This window comes from Prionailurus bengalensis, chromosome C2 (genome assembly GCF_016509475.1).
Source record: "Prionailurus bengalensis isolate Pbe53 chromosome C2, Fcat_Pben_1.1_paternal_pri, whole genome shotgun sequence".
NCBI lineage: Eukaryota > Metazoa > Chordata > Mammalia > Carnivora > Felidae > Prionailurus > Prionailurus bengalensis.
The window spans coordinates 81,893,390-81,910,274 of record NC_057350.1 but is presented as its reverse complement, the minus strand read 5'-3'; the positions used below and the strand labels follow the sequence as shown (position 1 = coordinate 81,910,274).

General features: G+C 45.7%; 1 protein-coding gene across 12 annotated transcripts in view; it reads right to left on the bottom strand.

The window, feature by feature from the left end:
* Positions 1-1,457: 1,457 nt before the first annotated feature.
* DGKG (diacylglycerol kinase gamma) overlaps positions 1,458-16,885 on the bottom strand; it is a 216,364-nt gene continuing 200,936 nt past the window's right edge. For 8 of the 12 annotated variants that reach the window (XR_006299407.1, XR_006299410.1, XR_006299411.1 and 5 more), the window contains 4 exons: positions 12,299-14,937; positions 6,863-7,095; positions 2,562-2,704; positions 1,458-2,459 (listed from right to left, as the gene is read on the bottom strand). Coding sequence is in view for 1 of the 12 variants with exons in the window: in XM_043594661.1 (XP_043450596.1) it covers positions 14,839-14,937 (99 nt within the window). In the remaining 11 variants the exon portion in view is untranslated. Of the gene's footprint in view, positions 2,460-2,561; positions 2,705-6,862; positions 7,096-7,381; positions 14,938-16,885 lie in introns of those variants that run through there. The other 4 variants (XR_006299403.1, XR_006299402.1, XR_006299404.1 and 1 more) reach the window with 4 other exon arrangements.

Below are 16,885 nucleotides of genomic sequence, written 5' to 3'. Positions count from 1 at the left end.
AAGGGGAGGGGATGGGTAGGAGTGAGTAACATTTTGGTTAGGCTCCCTGTGGCCAGAGTCCTTGCCCAGCCCTGAGGGTGACAGCAGGGACGTGGAGAAGACAGACTTCAGGGCATGGGTTCTGGGTCTTTGGGAACATTGTTGGTCAACTGTGGCAGGAAGAACCTGGAGAGGCAAGGAGACAATGGCTCTTCAGATCCTGGGACTCCCCGGGAAGGCCAGGCTGGGCAGGGCAGTGGGGGCAGACAAGGAAGGCAGCGGCAGCAAGCAGCGGCTATGCACCCTCATGCCTCCTCCTGAGGCTGCTCCTTTGTAGCCTTTTACCAGAGGCTTCGGAGTTGAGCCCACACCTCCTTGCCTAGCCCCACCCGGGTGTGAGTCTGAACCCCTGGCTTGGGACCGCTCAGCCCGGGGACTGGCTGAAGGACTCTTCTCGGGGTCTACATTCTGGGGCGAGGGGCCAGCCACCTCTGATGTGAAGCCCATGGCCTCGCTTCATTCCAGACATGCTTCCCTTCCAGATCTCTTTTATCTCACGGCGCTCTTCCACAGCCTCCAGTTTCTGAGTTGTTCCAAAGCCCTGGCTTGTCTCTGTCCTTCCAGTGGTCCTGTTCTCCCAGCAGGGTGCGGTGCGGCGGCCGCAAGGATGTATGTACCAACCCAGCTTATAAAAGATCAGATTTGAGGCTCCTACTCTCAGGATTTAGGAAGTCTGACAGGGGCCCAGGAATCTGGACCTCGGGTGTTTCTGAAGTAAGTAGTCCATGCCCCACCCCCTCCCTGCAGAAATACTAGTTTAAAGGAAAGAGCAAGAATATATGGGATATGAGACAAGAACCGGGTGACTTACTGTGTTGCTTGTTGAGCAAGTTAATCACCGTTTCTGAGCCTTTGTTTCCTCATCTATAAAATGCTAATCGGGGCGCCTGGGTGGCGCAGTCGGTTAAGCGTCCGACTTCAGCCAGGTCACGATCTCGCGGTCTGTGAGTTCAAGCCCCGCGTCGGGCTCTGGGCTGATGGCTCAGAGCCTGGAGCCTGTTTTCGATTCTGTGTCTCCCTCTCTCTCTCTGCCCCTCCCCCGTTCATGCTCTGTCTCTCTCTGTCCCCAAAATAAATAAACGTTGAAAAAAAAAATTAAAAAAAAAATAAAATGCTAATCACTTCAGAGGGGAGTTTTCAGATAGCAGTGAAATGATGTGCATGAAATGTTTGGTAAAGCCTTATTTAATAGGACTTTTGGCTTCCTCTCCCCCTTCTCCAGCACCAAGAAAGTGGTAACAGAGAGTTTCCATTCTTCCTAGTCCCGGCACATCAGTGGAACCCCTGGCAGTGCGCACCTGTGAATAGGCTACCCGGGAGTCTAGAGGAGCATGCTTGTCTCCAGTGCTCTGTGGCTGATCAGACAACCCAGATTTCTCAAGCGGTGGCTTGAAAAGAAACCACCCAGAGGTCAGAGGTCAGCTACCCGCTGTCACTTTTATTTGTAGTAAACCACAGAGTGAGGACACACATATACACGGTACATTACAGAACAATGTACGGCACTCAATGCAGGCAGACAGGCAGGCTCGAGCAGGCGGCCACCACTACGAACAGCATATCTATGGGTGGAGGAGGCTGTGGAGGTGGATGGACCACGAGTGAAGGATCTGGACCCGGCACTGTGTTACCTAGTTACTGCCTCAGTCTCGGCTGGTAGAGTCTGCATTTATGGGCCGTGGTTGAGGTGCGTTAGGACCTTCTGCTTCAACCTATGCCCAGGGTCACCCCCAAACACTGAGGTTTAGCTAAGTTCTCTAAGAGGAAGTGGCACTTTTCCACTGGTGGGAATGAGTTTTCTCCCAACATACTGGCGATGAGAAAGGGGAAGATAGGTCTGATACACAGAAGGGAAGATGTTTACACTTCAGGGATCAAGTATGTGTGTTTGTATATGTGTGTGTGTGTGTATGTGTGTGTGTGCACGTGTGTGTAAAGGTGGAGGGCTTATCAAAGAGTTTCCTCATAGAGTTTTTTTCATATTGGTCCCCCAAATCTGCTGATTTCTGAGCCTGATAAATCCTTAAGAGGGAAGAGAAGATTCTTGAGGCGGCCAGGAGTAGCCCTTCAGGGTAGCAGGGCTGGGGGAAACCTTGGGCCTGGTGGGAGACCCATAAGAACAAGGACCCTGCCCCCTCTCCTTTGGCCGCAGCATTTACCCCAGGTAAAGGCAAGATCATTGAAGAGGGAAAGTCTTTAGAGCCCCCTTGTTTGGTAGACAGAGAGAGGCCCCAGAAGGCTAAAGGACATGCCCAAGGCCATGTGGCTGAGACAGGACTGTAGCCTACTCCCCATGTTGCGCTTGTTTCCCAGGCAGGGCTTCATCCCTCACACCATCCTGGCATGTGGAATGGCTCCCTTCCACAGTAGCCTCTGTGGGACAGTTGCCAGACTTTTCCAAGACAGGAGGGTCTTGTTTTCTGTAGAGAAAGAAAAGCATCCATCAGAAACCGCACCTTAGCAGTGGCTTCTTTGGGATTATGATTACTTGCTAACAATATCACTTTCTCTGAGGTATCTACCGAGCGTTGAGGGTGATGGTACACAGAGGCACAAAAGGTTGCTTCTTCTCATTCTGTGGAAGAGGGCAGCTGTGCTATAAGCTGGGTCAGCAACTTGCTGTAGGACCTTCTTCTCTTTAGTTGGATCTCTTGCCTCTTGTCATCTGGAGAAGAAAGGAAGGAAGAAAATGGTGCAGGTTTTGAAATCTGCCTCCTCGTCAGGCGACCCACCTGCTAGGCCCACTACCCACACTGCCTCTATCAGCTGCAAGCAATCTTGGCAGGTGTGTGCAGATCAAAAAGGGCAACATTTGGAGCATCAGGCCCTGTCCAAGTGTAGACCTGGCTTGCCTCCTAACCAGAGGCCTGGAAAAACGGCTCTGGAGAGGAATTCTGCATATAGTGGCATTGGAGCCAGAGCTGAATGACCACCATTTGTTATTCAACTACAATCGACAGAGCACTGACATTGTGTTATGTTAGCTACCAACTCTGTGTGCAAGGCTGAACTTGATGACATGGAAGGAAGAGCCTTTCCAACAATAGGGGGCTGACTCCAAAACTCCCTGCTCAATGGACTTTTTGTGTTAATGGAGGTAGTTGATGAGAAATCACGACTCCAGTAGGGTTATACTTGTGGGCTCTTTCTTATTCTCTTTTTGTTGATTTCACAGAAACTAAACCTACTTAATTGCTATGGTCTCTGGTCCTTTCTTTGTTCCTGGTTCTATTGTTTTCATACTGAAGCTCATATCCTCTGGTCTGGGATGTTTGGCTATGCTGTTTTGCATTAAACTCCTCAGTGGTTCTATACCCACAAAGGTGCTTTAGGCCTGAGACATGACCCAAAAGGAAAAGAAAAAGGAGTGTAGTATTGAAGAGAGGGGTTTCAGTTAGGCATTGGAGATAATTTCTTGATGTGGAGAAGCTGTAAGACACTTGAATACATTCTGAAATTGGGCTCGGGATGATGTTCTCTGATCTTTCCTGGGCCTTTTCAGCACAGACTTGCCTGGAGATAACAAAGTGGGCAAATGTCCCCTTAAGATCCCTATGATCCTCTGATTTTATGTATGAAAGCTCTAAAAATAGAATCATAGGAGGAAAGGGAAGAGAAACATCATGAGAATAAAAGAAAAAGGAAAAAGTGGAAGAAGTGGGCATTGCAGGTGGGTGCAGGTTGGGAAAAGCAGCATGTGCTGGGAAATGGCTGAGAAAAAGCAAGACAGCCATGTTGAAAACCATTAAGAAGTTAGGGTACAGTGCCTGGCAAATCAACATTGGTTAATAACACAGTATTTATGGGTGAATAAATGAATAAATATATGAACTGCCCTCTCTGGCCCCAACCCACGGGTGGGAAAACGGAGACATAGTCTGACACTCGCTCAAGTCCCTCCTGCTCCTTGGTGTCAGGTAGGAAGGGGTGCTGGCCCCAGGAGAGGAGTAGAATAATGCTGAGCAGGGAGAGGAGAGCACATCTCCCCACCTGCCTGTGGGCAGGAAGCATCCTGGGGTTGGTCATAGCCTTGAAGATTTGGAAGGAGAATGAGAAGGCACAGGCTGAGCTCCCCGTGTTGTCTGGCACTTCCCTGAGCTGTCCAGGCCTGGAGCCACTGGGGAGGCACAGTGGAGCCCATCATGGCCAAGGGCCCCCTGGCTCCTCCCTCTCCTTTTCTTCCCTCAGCCGCAAAAGAAGAACCAAATCCTTTCTCCTCTTGGGAGCCATGTAAAACACCCACTGAATTTGTTGGTTGGACTCATGACCTTCCTTTACTTTCTCTCTCTCTCTCTCCTGGCTTCTCTTTGAGTTTCCAGAATGCAGTTCCCAAACGTTTCCCCAAAGTTTCTTTCCTCCATCAAGCAAATGAAGTCTGGGGAAGGATAGGAGTTTTCGCCAAGTCCTCTGGAGGCAGGATCAATTTCCTGCCAATGAGAACACCTGAAAGATCTGCATAAATGTTTTATTTTTACCTTTGAGGGAAGACAGGAGTTTCCATCCATTCTGTCTCTCTCTGCTCTAGACCCTGCTCACAAACATCTCAGAAGGGACACCTGAGCTGTAGTCCTCAGAGATGTCGAGGAGGCTTCGGCCCTTATTGCTCTCATGGCTCCACCGCAGGGACGGAGGCCATACGGCCTCCTTATGGAAAAGAACTAAGACAAGGGGCTCAACACAAACAGGTGAGTTCTTTTAGATACTATTTCTCCCCCTCAGGAAAACTGTGCCAATTTGAATCACTGGGCTATAGGAAGGAATGCTGTGTTTCCTCCTCCCTGCTACAAAACTACTAATGAACAGGAGTACACATAGCCCTCTCTGTTCTGGGGAGATAGAGAAAAGAAAACTCACATTGCCTAGACAAGGCAAATGTGAGCATGCTCCCGGGAAGGCCTGCCAAGAGCTCTTATATAAGCTCCAGTGAGCTCATGTGTTTTCTCGCCCATCAGCGGATCCTGGGCTTCAGGGCCAGGGGTTAGGCTGGAGGAGGGAGCTCAGGAAAGACTGTGTTCTTCCAAAGAGGGGGCGCTCTGGGAAGAAAACATGTTCCTCCTCTCAGGAGGATGAAAACAATTTTCATTGCCGAGTCAGTCAACATAGACTTGCATTCCTTATGGCAGCAACGTCAGGACGGAAGAAGGTGGTGCTTGTTCTTATGAACCCCATGGGGGAAGCGGTGGTGTGGTGGGGTGTTTCATAAGTCAAAAGAAATGTAGATATGCACTGGGGCTATGGATGAGGAACCTTTTCCTCCCAATGTGTGGAAAGCCAGATGGGTGCTCAGTTTGGTCCACCAGCCACAGACTGGGTATCAGGCCTTAGTTTCCAGTCATTGCCACCATGTAGGCTGTTTTGAATTGGAAACGTATTTCACTTACTGAGACAGGCTGAACATTCTGGAACCTACTGTCACTCATTTTGCCTGCTTCCCTTTTGTTTGACGGAATCACCGAGCCGGCAGAATTTTGCAAGCAAACTACCCAACCACCTTGCCCACCCTCTTGCTCAGAACGTCTGCAGGTAGCCTGCCCTGACCCCAGCACAGAGCAAATGGAATGATATCTGCTTCTTTTACTCTTTGCCTATTGAAAATGATATCTTACCCCACATAAGTGAGCCAACGCTTCTCAACCAAGCTTCCCAGACGTTCTCTCAGGAGTTGACACGCTTCCAGTTCAGTTATGCCCCAGTGGAGGGGGAGGACCTGTCTGTACATCTCAGCAGCTTACCCCACTCCCACCCCGCACCCACACCCAGTCTAGCGCCATGTTTCTCACAGGGTGAGGGCAATAACTACAGTTGTCTTTTATACGATTAAATGAATCTGCAGATACAGTGTTTTACCTGTCCCAAGTAATACTGTGCCCAGTCTTTCTGTAACTATTAATGCTTTAAACAATTTTTATTTCAAAAATAAGAACACGCATTGCTCAGGTAAATTTCTACCTCCCCCAAGTGCTTTGCATTTTCTCTCTGGCATCACTTAGTGCTTATAACACTTTCCCACTTTGTGTCTTTTGAGGATTTAGTTAATGTGCTGCTTCCTCTTTCCAGATCAATCAGGAACGATTTGAATACAGCTAAGACCTTCCTTGGGTTCCACCCAAAACTTTCTCTTCATGAGTGTGTGAGCGATGTCCTGATTAACTTCTTTTTTAGAATATTTATTTACTTTTGAGAGGGAGAGAGAGAGAACATGAGTTGGAGAGGGGTGGAGAGAGAGGGAGACAGAGAATTTCAAGCAGGCTCCAAGCTGCCAGCACAGAGCCTGGCATGGGGCTCGAACTCACAAGCCATGAAATCATGACCTGATCCGAAACCACGAATCGGATGCTTAACCAACGGAGCCACCCAGGGCCCCTGTCCTGATTAACTTCTAGGTGTGACAACAGGATTCAGACAGTTGAGGAACAACCGAGCTTACCAGAGCACCCTGACATCTTCTGAGAGCACAGTGATACACGCAGCCTTTCACACGTAAGGAAGGATCCCCGATAATGATATATGTGTGAGTATTTTGGTGTGAGATGTCATGACACCTGTAATTTACTTTCCAATACTTCAGTAAAAAAGTATGAAACAAATATGGCAAAATGGCAAGAACTGTTGAATCTTAAGTGACAGGTAGAAGTGTTCTCATTATATTCATGACTCTTTTTCTATGTGTTTGAAAATGTCCGTAATAAAGAGAAATTACTCCCAGATACTCTAATTCAAGGAAGTATGTTTAACCTGGGCAGGTGGTGGGAGCTTTAGGAGGCTGACATGGAGATGGTGGGAGGTGGGGATTACTTACTCTTCTTAGGTTTATTATCATTACCTTAATGCCTGGTGGGAGCAGAGAGTGATGACAGCAAACCCCAAACAGCAATTTTAATGATATCCTCTGTTCTTAACACCTTCCATGATGTATGTTTCTCTGAGTTAAAAGATCTAGTTAGTTCTCAATCCTTTCACCTCAAAGATGTTGGGGAGAGAGGAAATATTCATCAGGAAAATTTTTCTTTTCTTGAAGATCGTGCCATTTCCTGGTGACCTATTAGTACCAGTTTTCTTTAAAAAATAAAAAATAAAAAAGACAAAAAAGTCACTTCATTAATTACTTTGAAAGTACTGATGTTTAATCCCTCAGCAGAAAATGCACACTTCCTGGAATCTTTTTCTGGATTGCCATTTATATTGTGAGGTTTAGAAGTGCACTTCCTTTTGTCTCATCTAAGGTAAAAAGAAATGACCATTTTATCATCCCTCACCTCGTAGTTCTTGCTAACGTTCCATTTTTAAAAACAATTTTTTTTTGTTTTTTTTGGAAAGGAAAAAGTTCAACATTTTTTTTTGAATCATTCCAGAAGCAGTCTTTTTACTCCAAATTATGATTCATCCAACAGATTTTTAAAAGGACATTTTGGATCTCTGTTCCACCTTTAGGTATCAGTTGCTAAATTCTGAGGCTTGACCATCTGACCTCATTTCACTTGCTCCTGATCTTTAATATGGTCTCTGTGTATCTTTTCAGATGATCTTTCATATTATGTGAACACCCTGATCTGGTGAGTTCTTTACCAGCTGTTCATTGTTGGCTAGATGCTGTCTGAGTAAGGTCCTAGGACACGGCCCAGCTGGCGCGTTGGAGAGAGGGCCTAAGAAGAAGGGAGGGTGAAGTATGCACACACCTTCCACAGCCCAGGTCTACTCCTGCTCAATGAGCCTCTGTGGCTGGCGAAGTGAGTGCTGTTTCCCACCCCAGCTTCGTGGGCTCAGATTTCCAGGTTGAGAAGGAAGTCCGCTGAATCGTGCACAAGGGATCGGTTTGGGGTGGTAAATCCCTGCCACTACGCTTGAAGCTCAGAGTCATCAGCAGTGGCAGTGAGGTGCAAACATGGCTTTGAAGGCAGATACTGACAGATCTGAATCCTGGATCTGCTGCTATGAGATCTGCTCCGTGTCTCAGTCCTTGTTTGTCAAGTAGGGAACTATATACCACCCACTTCAGGAGAGTTCCTGTGAAGTTTAGCAGTGGTCATAAAAGTAATAGGCTTTGGACTGCACAATAAATGATAGTTATTTAATAAGAGTTTCATTAATGCCTGGACATGTCCCACATATTACCATTAACTCAACTTTAAGCTGCTTTTTTTTTTAAAAAGGATTTGTCAGTCCTTTCTTTCATTTTGAACTATAGTGCTCAGCTTCCTTGCCCAAATATCTGCTAAAAACCCAGTTCTCCATGTCTTTTCATCTTCTGAATCTGTACCTTATTATGCTGATCTCTCACTGTGTTGTAACTCCGCTTCTGTGCTGCCTTTTTATTCTTTGTCCATTCTGACCTGATGGCTAAGAAGTAGATTGCAAATATTTCTGTCTTTCTGTCCAAGTTGAATTTCATATTTTCTGAATCATGAAACTGCCCTCCATGTGACCTAGAAAGCCCTTTGATGATCCATATTTAGCTGTGTCCATCATTCAACAGATGTCTGGGTAGTTAGAGGCCCCCATGAGCTCCCTCTACATCCTGTGGTTTCAAGTTCCTGAGCTGTTAGTTAAAAAGCTTTCATCACCTCTACCCCCCCTTCCCCTATCCATTCCAGGATACAGGGACAGATACCCACTTTAGCTATTCATTCATTTAACAAATATTTACTCATTACCTACTACGTGCTTGACACTGCGTTATATGTTCTCTTCTTTGCTTCCAAATTGCATTTTCCTAACTTGACCAATTTACAGTTGTCCTCATGTTTTCTGATTATCTCTCTAGGATCTGCATGGAACATCCAATCATATGGTCTCTCCTGGTTACAGTGTTTCCTGACCCTTGGGAGACTTGAAGGCTTAACTGCAAACCCTGGTGCCTTGCTATGATGCACCTGCCACAGCATCCACAGATTTTAGGATAACATAGGTTCATCATGGGCTCCATCGAAGGGAGTTTAGCTAGCAGATGAGGCTGCAGGGCTTGGCTTGCCATTCTGCACCATGGACATGAAGAATAAAGTGGTAGCCAGGGTAGGTACCCAGCAAGTTAAGCAGCTTATTTCCAAAAACCCTTGGTTTTCTATGTCCCTGGATTCCTACAGAGATCCCCTTGAGGAAAGATGCCTGTCTGCTTTTTGAGCTCTCTGGATCTTCCCATTAGATAGCTTCTCTTGGCATCTGAAAGGCAGCCTGCCATTCTGTTCTCCTGTGGAATACAGATGGCCCAGCCCACGCCTATCACTAATGAGGATCACATGCAGAGCCTTCTTGCTGGAGGCTCCCTTCAACAACCCCAGCCCTCCTTCCTTGTGCAGGCCAGTCACCGTTGACCATGGCATTTATGTCTGAGAAGACAGCTTGCTGCTCTCCCACTCACAGAGTTGGGTAGAAAATCTATTAGGTAGTCCCGGGAAGTGCATCCCATTCACCTAGAATTGGAAACATTGAAGACCAAGTTTTGGCTGTCAATTTGATTGCAAAGTTGAGGTTTGAGGTTCCAGCTGTCCACAGAGGCTGTTGAGCTTAAATGTGAACAAGCACTGAGAGTTCTTCAGTAGGAACATGATTAGAGGGCTACACAGAGGTGGACCTGATAGATCAATTTGCCAACACTGTGTAATCTCACCCAGAATGATAGTGGGATTGGAAACAGATAAGAATGTTAAAAGCACTAAAGTATAGTAGAAAAAACATACATTTTCGTGAGACAGATTCATGTCAAGTCTTAGCTGTTACCACTTACTGTTTGAACTTGGACAAGGTGGTTTACCTTTCTACGCACTAATACCTTTATCTGTGAAATAAGTACAATGCTCCTATCGTAGGCTGTTCTGAGGATTAAATGGGACAGCACATGGAGGCCTCAACGTGATGCCTTGTATCCAGTAAGCAATAAGTGGGCATTCTCTTTCCTGTCTCCATTTCCTGCTTTCCTTCTACAGTAAAAAAGTTGAAAGATACACTCCAGTATGATGGGACATCAAGGTGAGCTATAAACAATGGCTCCATGTGAAATTCTATACAATTCTGCTCTGTTGTTTTATGTAAAACTTGATTGCTATTTCACATGTGGGATAGTTTCTTTTTCCTTGTTATTGCAAGTCAGATGCAGGCCCGAGATTTGTGACTAGAAGAGTTCCACACTGCTACTATGGAACCCAACAGAAAAGCAAAATCTCTTTTGATTTGAATACTGAACCCCATTCCTTTAACACTCCAAGCTACTGAGAAGAGATAACTACCACTAGCTATCCTCGAGGATGTCAATGATTCTGGTCAATTTTGCCATGTATTAAGTGTGGTCTAACTGATCAGTACCCACTGATCCAGAAATCTCTCTAGGAGTCATTTTCATTCTTTCAGAAAACAAGGGACACTGAGGCATGCTGTTCAAAAGGAAGTAATAGATACTGTTTTAACATTGATGCTTACAAAAACAGTTCTGATTGCTTTTTGGACAAGGTAGATCAATCACTGCTAGTTCCCCACCCAACCAAGTCAAGGCCTATCCTATAAGAGCAGGTAACTCTTCTTCCCCCCAGAAAAAGCCCTTTCCATATTAGGCCAGTTCCAAGAGCAGTCATTCAATTGAATAAAAATCAACCTCTCTATAACTGCATTGTTTAGACCTGATTCTTTTCTCTGGAGCTACACAGATAAAGTCTGACCCCTGGAAGCTATCATGTTTCCCCCAATCCCTTCCTCACCCATGGGACAAAGAGTCCAGATCCTTGATTCTTACTTGAAGAATGTAGACGGGAACAATCACAGAGCAAAAACTAAACAGTGTCTTAAGAATGGAGACTACTTCTCCTAGAGAAGTACTTTTGGGAATATTATTGCTGAGGATGGTTACTTCCATGTTCCTATCCCCACTGAGGACAAAAAGAAGAAATTGTGGGCATAAGGCAGTGTTTCTAATCTGTTGATGTTGACAGACAAATAAAGGACTCTATGGTTCTTCATGGTGAGTTCTTAGCGTTAGGCCTCTCTATGTCTCTCCCAGAAAGGGAGCTAGTACTTGATCACGGAACTCTGTTTTCATGGAGCATTTTATGGCTACTGGCATTTTGCGAAACACATCTTAGGAAATTATGGTCTCAGATATGCTGTGGGGACTTAGATGTTTGAAATAACTTCCTGATTGGTTATTGTTAGATCCTGGAACTGGTGGCCAGGGAACACTATGAAGTTTCCTTCCTTGGAGGTTTGGTAGACTCTTCCACCCTTCCTCCCTCCCCTCTCCCCTCCTCTCTACTTTTGATATTAGCATTAGGCACCCACTTGCCTGGGAGTGTTGAGATGTAGGCCTGGGACATAGGGAATCTGGAAGTCTAGATCCTTCCCATCCCCATGATTCTATTTTTATGGATCCAATTGTGGTGTGTTCCACGGAAGGTACAGCCTAGCTGGGACAGGAGGTAACTGAGGGTTTTGGCTAAGAGGAGAGGGGGCTAGAGATGGGAAAAGTTGATGCAATTATTTTTGTCAGGAATTGGAACCAAAGCAGCAGGAGAGAGTAAGTTTTAAGACTCTCTGGCAAAGTAACTTCCTAATCTGTCACTGAGTATGTGTAAAAAAGTGATTAGTGGGTCTCTATATTTATCATGATTACTCACAAATATGTAATTTGCATAATATATACAGCACATTAAGTACTATGTCACCTTATATAATGTGCATATGTATAATGTATATGCATGTTATGTAACGCCAGTCTGGAGGCTCTTCCAGATTCTGCCAAGTATTTCCTAATTTATTTGGCAATTTTAACATATCTTTTCCATCTGTGGAAAGAACTATCTTGAGAGGAGCTGGTCTCTGACCTGAAATATAATCATTCTACTAAGTCTATCTCCATTCTCAACTCACTGGAGGAAATCCACAAAGACCAAGCCATAATGAGATGCAACTCTTAGCTCAACAGTCCAGGGACAACACAATGTATTGAAGATTTTCTGTTTCATTATTTTTATTGCTGGTAGGGTAGAACTGTGGGGGCAGGTGAGAACATGTCTGTGGCATGGTCACAATTAGAATAAGATGAAGACTAAAGGACTGGATTTTGCCCTGCTTGCCTAACTGTGTGACTTTGAGAAGTCACTGAACCCTCATTAAGCTTAATTTTTCTCATTATTAAGATCGGGAGGGTAACACATTCCCTGTCAGCCTCTGAGGTTGCTGGGAAGATCACTAAGATGAGGTACTCTACAGGAAAAAGCCATGGTCACAGTAGTTAAGGAATGAATTGCAACAGCACATTAAACAACACTGGACTTACCAAGCTGGAAGTGCAATTCCACTGGTGTATTATACTGTGTGGTTCTAAGGAGGCCTTGGGACATGTCTCTCAAGCAACACTGCAAGTCTTATGCACTGGACTAGAGCAGGCCACGGCCACTCTGATTTGTGAATCACTGAGACTCAGTTCCACCTGTTGACAGTGCTATGTTTCGACAGCCTCAATCTTGGGGGATCAGACATGCAAAAATGTCTGTAAATGTCTCAGAATTAGTGAGCCCACACCTGCCTTTGTTTCAAAATCAAGTGGCTTCCAAGATAGTACCTGTTGTTATGCTGGAGCTTGCTGGTCCATCCCATCACCAAGGATCCCATCATTCAAGACATTCTCCAGACGGCCTGGTTTTCCCCTCACCCACTGTTTTGCACTATTAGGTCCAGCAGGATGGTCCTAGATGACTGCTTCCTTCACAGTTAGGATCAGTGTGTACACACAGTCTTAATTTCCCTTCCTTGTGCAAAGCTCCTGACCCAGTGCAAGATTAGAGAGAGCTCAGTGGAGCAATGTCTAGTGGGCCCACGTTTCCTCTTAAGAAATCTCAGAGGGGATGGCGGTCCAGTGGAGTGAAGGCGCCAAGGGAAATGTTTCTGTCTAGTAATGAAGTTCTACACAGACTTGCCCTCAGGAAAGGAGGGTGATGCCGGCACCAGCTGCAGGAAGCCCATTGGCCTCTGCCAAGACCCCTCTGGGTACTGGCTGGGAGCACCTTGAAGAAGGTGCCTCAGTCCATCTTGTGAGTCTCCACTGAGGTCATCCCTGCAGCCAGAGGTGTTTCCAGACTAGGAGGCCATGAGGACCATGATGAGTTGACACGTGATAGAGTTTAATTTGATGATCTGTCTAGTGCCTTCAACCCAGACCAACTTCTTACCAGTTCAGGCCAGATAGAATCTCCGGGAAGCATCACGAGGCCTCTATTTTCTCATGTGGGCCTGTCCCGTCCTCACATGGGCTACATGTTCATTCTTCCCTGGCAACCTGGACTCGAATAGAATCATTTCCCAGTGACCAAAAATGACCCTATTCTAAGACGTGTGGGTTCTTTTCCCTAATATCCTCTTAGTGGCACTTATTCTCAAACCACATCAGCTAAGATGCCACAGACAAGTCTCTTAACTTTTCAGAGACTCGGTGCCTTTATCTGACAAACGGGAGAGTAAATTCTGTCCAGCGTATCTTTCATGGTTGTTTTGAGAATCCAGAATAGGAATTCTCAGTCTCTTTACAATAAGAAGCTACTTTCACTTCCCTTAAATCTCATGATCACCATGGGGAAATGTGTCTTGACCATGAAATGGTGGAATGGGGGAGTGAAAACTTTCTTTTTCCTTCCCACTTTTCTGTTCCTATTCTACATATTTTTTTTTTCAGTCAGGAGAAGTCCATCAGTAAATAAATATTTATATATATATATATATAAATATATATGCTACATATATGTACACACACATTAGATCATCAGAAGGGCCTTTAGCTCGCACTCTGGGAGTGGTAGGTGCAAAGAGGAAGGTGGGAGCCACCTGATGGTTTGTCTCCTGGTCTTCTCAGCAAAGGGTCCTTCCTTCTCATCTTCTCTGCCTTCAGGAAATAGTCTGCCACCAGGGCTTGGAACTCAAACAGGAAACACGCTTTGGCTTGAAAAAGAAAGAAGCTGGGGGTGGTTTTTTTTCTTCCCTTTTTACACAATATTATGACACCAATTTGAAAAATAAATCCCAGTTTCTCTGCTTTCCCTCCCAGGTGTTCACAGAACTAAGAAAATAAATACCACATCTAAGGTGTGCTGTACAGGCAGCTCTGGGGGCTCTTGGAGCCGTCTCCAAACAAACACACAGCCACCAGGAGAAGGCTTTGGGAAAATAACAAGTGCCCACTGACAGTGTGGAGAACCAAGAATGGAAACACAGCTTTCCACAGCCTTTCTGCCTCCTCAGCAAGTTCAGGCAGAAGTTGCTGCTTGAAGGACAACTAAGAAACCAACATGCGCTTGCTGAGCCCTGCCAAGGGTTATGCTTTGAGAGTTGGAGGCCGTTTGTCTCTGTACAGAGGGACCTTTGTGTAAGTTCTCTGGAATGGGAGCGCTTTCCCTTGGCCACATCCGATCTCACCATAGGCAGGAAACCTGCAGCCTGCTTCCTTGTGAGCGTCCGTGAGGGACCTTGCAAGACTGGTGGGAAGAAAGGGGGACTTCTCCTTCAGTCTCAGAAAGTCCCACTCAAGGCCTTCTGGGAATGTGGAGGTTGCTGCAAGAGCCAACATCACCCTGGTGGGCCCTGGGTCCATTCAAAATTTTCTGGGGGTCCTGGCTCTGTTGGGGTGTGTCCTTTGTTGAAGAAGAGAGAATGAACGTACGGGAAGATGAAGATTTCTTCCTGAAGGGTGGCTTTGCTTCCACTGGTTAGAGATGAGTGTGCGTGTGTGCATGTGCGTGTGCGTGTGTGTGCATGTGTGTGTGTGTGTGTGTGTGTGTTACAGTTTCTTATTTTCTCTCTTGGTTTAACTGGCATTTGCCACGTTGTTTAGTCTTTTGAACGGCTTTTCCTTCTCAGTGAAAAGAAGCTGCTCTTCTGGGGAGGCCCCATCATCATAGGCGCTTGATTCTTGTGAGTAATTTTAATCTAAAAGCAAAGAGGCATAAATGAATTAGTGACATGCAAATCCCAGTAGCCTATGAGAGAGTGAGTCGCAGAGGGAGGAAGGAAGGCCAGCTTTGGGTTGGAAGGAGCCCCATGCAGAAAGGACGACTGTCCTTGAACAGCTTCAAAATTGGCAACTGGACCCTCACTGGGCCTGGAGTTTGGCACTGCTGGAAGTGAGGGGCGGAAACACTGGGGAGAGACAGGTGTGAGCTTCCCACGTGGTGATCATCTCGCACCTGTCTTGTGTCCTTGCTATTCATAGACTCTCAAAATGTCACAGCCGGAGGAGACCTCATGGTCCATCTCATTCAACCTTTCTGCAGGACAGACAAAGGAATGGAGGCCTGAGGCTCCCTTGAGCCTTGGATTAACCTGGGGTCACACAGAGAGGGCAGAACAGCTAGAGCCCAGTTCTTCAGATTCCTAGCTTCCTCTGCTCCTGGCCCTTCCAGTCTAGGCACTGCAGAAATGTCAACTGGTAACTCATAGCCTAGAGGCTTCATTCCGACATCTGACCCAAGCAACATCATGTGGAAAGTTTCAAGTGAGTCCCTTAGGTGCTTCCTCTTTTCTCAGCTTTCCAGGAAAAAACCAACTTTCGTTTTAAAAGCTTTTTTTTTTTTTAATTTTAGGTTTCTTTTTTCTTTTTTTTTCCTCCTGCAAACTTTAAGTCAATGGGAAGTGAAAGACAGACACTGGTGAATTCTCATTTTTGCCTTTCTTCCCAACCTTATCCTCAGGGCATGGCTTCAGAACGTTAAATCCCTATTTGAATGTGGCCTGATGATGCTGCACATTACTGATCTGCATTATCAGTCCATCAGCATTTATCATGTGTGACACATGTCCAGGGTGGGAAGATGATATGGGAACAAGAGGCACTTAGGATTCAACGACCTGGGTTTGGGTCCCAGATCTCCTGCTTCTTTCTTTGCTGTGAGACTCTGGACGAATCGTTTAACCTTCAAAGCCAGGCTTGCTGAACTATACAATGAGGGTAGTAATGTTTGTCCCATTTTCCTCGCAAAGTTGCTGTGAAGATCAAATGGGGGACTGTCAACGAAATCCCACTTTAAGCTGTAAAATGGAATGTAATGCTTAAATAATTGTTATCTTACACTGGAGGAGAAAGATGTATATCAAAAGAAGCAATCTAGGAGCTCATTCTCGTCGTGTCTACGTCATTGGAACTGACGGTGTGACCACAGATAACCAGAGAAGAATTCTTGCAGACAGAGACCCATCAATAAGTTTAAATTAATGTAGGACAGACCAAGTGGTGTCAAAAAGAAGTTAGGTAAGGACTGAGAAGAGTCTGAAGGGAGCAACTGAGAAGGAATTTTAAGATTTGAAAGGAAGGGAAGGAAAATGTGTTGGTGAAAAGAGAAAGGGAAGGCACTGGATGAATGTATGACCTCGCTGAGTGTGGGGCAAAGGATGAGAAGGGAGGTCAGGGGACACAGGTGGGGCAGTTACTCCAGGGCTTTAAAGAGGAGGGGGCAGAGGTTGGGTGTAATGTGAGGTAACAGGGAACCATGATAACTTTTAAGCTGGAGAATAACATGAGGAAGAAAAGAGTTCCAGAGAAATTATTCTACAGCTGTTGTCAGGGCAAGTTGGAGTGGGGGAGACTCTGGCTAAAAGGGTACTACTGCAAGCCAGGTTTAAATTTATAAGTCCCCAGGATATGGAAAGACAAGGATGAAACCAAAAGACATTGTGGATAATTAGCATAACCTGGGTGACAGAAGCTGAAAACGACTCTTAGGCTGGTTTTTACCACCCAGGAGCTCCAGAAGGGGAGGATATCTTTATGTTTTGTGGCAGTTCCTAGACCAAGAATACATCAAGTACCATTTTGTGTTATGGGCTTTGTTACGGGCGCTATGTTTATTCCAGAATTCATGAAAGTGAGGCACAGACGAAG